Source organism: Microtus oregoni, unplaced genomic scaffold (genome assembly GCF_018167655.1).
Source record: "Microtus oregoni isolate MIOR12 unplaced genomic scaffold, Mior012 000011F_ref0000422, whole genome shotgun sequence".
Taxonomy (NCBI): domain Eukaryota; kingdom Metazoa; phylum Chordata; class Mammalia; order Rodentia; family Cricetidae; genus Microtus; species Microtus oregoni.
The window spans coordinates 4918199-4920936 of record NW_024543070.1 but is presented as its reverse complement, the minus strand read 5'-3'; the positions used below and the strand labels follow the sequence as shown (position 1 = coordinate 4920936).

Below are 2738 nucleotides of genomic sequence, written 5' to 3'. Positions count from 1 at the left end.
CCTGGGGGTAAAAAACCAGGTCATCAAGCAAAGATTCCAGCAGCAGGCCCAATAGCTTAGAGGATCCCTGCTTGGCTGGGGTGACTCATCCTCACTGGTGGACAAAGACCTACCATGGCTACCATGGCTGGCAGAGAACTTTGTGAGGTGGTGAAAGTTTTTTCTGCTGGAAGCTTTGATAGCTATCCAATTATGTGTTGCTGAGCCTCACTCTGTGCTTCTGGAAGGCATGCAGATAGCATGTGAGGATGATACTTCTGTAACTGCATTTCTTAACTGCAGAATGCTCTTTCTTAGAGGAACATTCTAAGTGGAGCTTGAAGTCACCTCAGAGAGCAGCACCTCCTATGTGCTGACATGTTAGTCTAATCCAGATTCATTTAGACTTGGTTCTGTGTACTTACATCACCTTTTTAAAATACCACCACCTTTCAGTCATGTTGGTAGAATTTATGTTCAGTATTACCAAAACAGTGCCAAAATAGCTAGTTCTAAGTGTTTTAGTCCAGCTCCAAATTTCCTGGGAGAACTTACTGAAATTCTGTGAGTTTGGGGTAAAGTCTGAAACTTTTCATTTCTGATAAGCTCCCAGGTAAGAATAAAATTATCCCTGGATATTTGTTGCTTTAAGGACATGAACTGACAGAAAATTCCTTCAGACTATCAATGATCTCACATAGGTGACACACCAAGGAACCATTTGTCTGATTAGTATGCCTTTCTCAAGCCAGGAAACAGGATGCACCATAGCCAGAATTCTAGAGGAAGAGCCTGTCATAGCATACTACACTGCTATATACAGAGGGTAAGTAATAGCATTAAGCCAAATGCATCCTGAATGCTGTTAATTCACTGGAAATGGTGAATCTCCAATAGCAACATCTGACCTGTTTTTTAAATGTCAGATTTATAATTCTAATAAATTTTGATGATTAATTAAAAATTAAAATAATTAAAAATAAATGTTCTTATATGATATAACTGCCTCATGATGAAATAATTTGATGATTCAAAGTACATAAAAGTTCTCCTCTGCCGCCATGGTACCCGTGAAAAAGCTTGTTGCGAAGGGGGGCAAAAAAAAGAAGCAGGTTTTGAAGTTCACCCTTGATTGCACCCACCCTATAGAAGATGGGATTATGGACGCTGCTAATTTCGAGCAGTTCCTCCAGGAGAGAATCAAGGTGAACGGCAAAGCTGGGAATCTTGGCGGAGGGGTTGTGACCATCGAACGGAGCAAGAGCAAGATCATCGTCACTTCCGAGGTGCCTTTCTCCAAAAGGTATTTGAAATATTTCACCAAAAAATATTTGAAGAAGAACAATCTCCGAGACTGGTTGCGTGTTGTCGCCAACAGCAAAGAGAGCTATGAGCTGCGTTACTTCCAGATTAACCAGGATGAAGAGGAGGAGGAGGATGAGGATTAAGACGCATTGGTCTGGAATGTTTTGTATTAATGCATAAATAAAATTTAGGAACAAAAAAAAGTACATAAAAGTTATCCTTTTGGGTGTGTATCACTCATTCTTAGCAGGCTCTTTAAGATAAGGATTTAAGAATATTTGATTTGATTTTTGCCTCTCTATTTAGTCTTCTAGGCCTGGGATCTAAGAAGTTCCCTAGAATTTGATGTTTCATGTTCAAAATCTCACAAAGGCCAGTTGAATTTACCTCAGAACTCCTCAAAAACTTAAGTAGAAGGGGCACAAAAGTATACTGAAGGAAATTAAAAGTAAATATGCTGTGGAGAATTTTCTTGTACACTGTAAAGATTTGTCACTGGTATTGGTTTAATAAAACACTGATTGGGGCCAGTAGCCAGGCAGAAAGTATAGGTGAGACAACCATACTAAGAGAATTCTGGGAAGAGGAAAGGCTGAGAGTGAGTCACTTGCCAGATATAGAGGAAGCAAGATGAGAATGCCTTACGATAAAAGGTACCAAAGGTACCCAGCCATATGTCCAGGAATAGATAAGAATTATGGGTTAATTTAAGTTGTAAGAGCTAGTTAATAATAAGCCTGAGCTAATAGGTCAAATAGCGTATAGTTAATATTAAGACTGTGTTTCTTTGGGATTGAATGGCTGTGGGACCTAGTGGGACAGAAACTTCTGTTTACATAAAAATTATTAAGATTCAAAGAGGCAAGAATAAAATATGGAAACTAAAACAAAAATAATAGAGGCCACCAAAACAAAATTGTTTTGTTGAAAAATTTTTTGAAGTAGAGAAATTTCTGGAAAAATGTACAAAGTAGAGGCAACCCAGGCCTGTGAGATGGCTCAGCAAAGAAAGCACTGGACTGAGGGGCCTGATAGTCTGAGCTTTATCTCTGGGCCCCATATGGGAGGAGGAGAGAATCAATGCCATAAAACAGTCCTCTGACCTTCAGAGTTATGAACACATCTGCACACCACACGTACAAACACACACACAACACCCACACATACACACACACGTTCCCTGTATGTTATAGATGACTTGATCGGGGGAGGGGGAGGGAAATGGGAAGCGGTTGTGGGGAAGAGGCAGAAATCCTTAATAAATAAATAAATTTAAAAAATAAAAAAAAAAGAACAAGGGAAAGACCTACAATTTTATTTAACTAATTTAGAAAATTGGCATAGTCTTAGGATAATACAATTTTCAAACACGAAAACAATCCTATGATAATTACAGAAACTGAAGTGGCAGTCCTAAATCTTCCACTCTGACTCTCATCCCCCATCAGGAAAAC

General features: G+C 39.1%; 1 protein-coding gene across 1 annotated transcript; it reads left to right on the top strand.

The window, feature by feature from the left end:
* Positions 1 to 1040: 1040 nt before the first annotated feature.
* Positions 1041 to 1480, top strand: LOC121453673 (60S ribosomal protein L22-like). Its single transcript, XM_041660595.1, has one exon. It carries the CDS (start codon positions 1041 to 1043, stop codon positions 1425 to 1427), a length of 387 nt encoding a protein of 128 aa, XP_041516529.1. The 3' UTR covers positions 1428 to 1480.
* Positions 1481 to 2738: the final 1258 nt, after the last annotated feature.

Coding starts and splice junctions, on each gene's coding strand:
- LOC121453673 (XM_041660595.1), top strand. CDS start 1,041: ATGGTACCCGTGAAAAAGCTTGTTGCGAAGGGGGGCAAAAAAAAGAAG.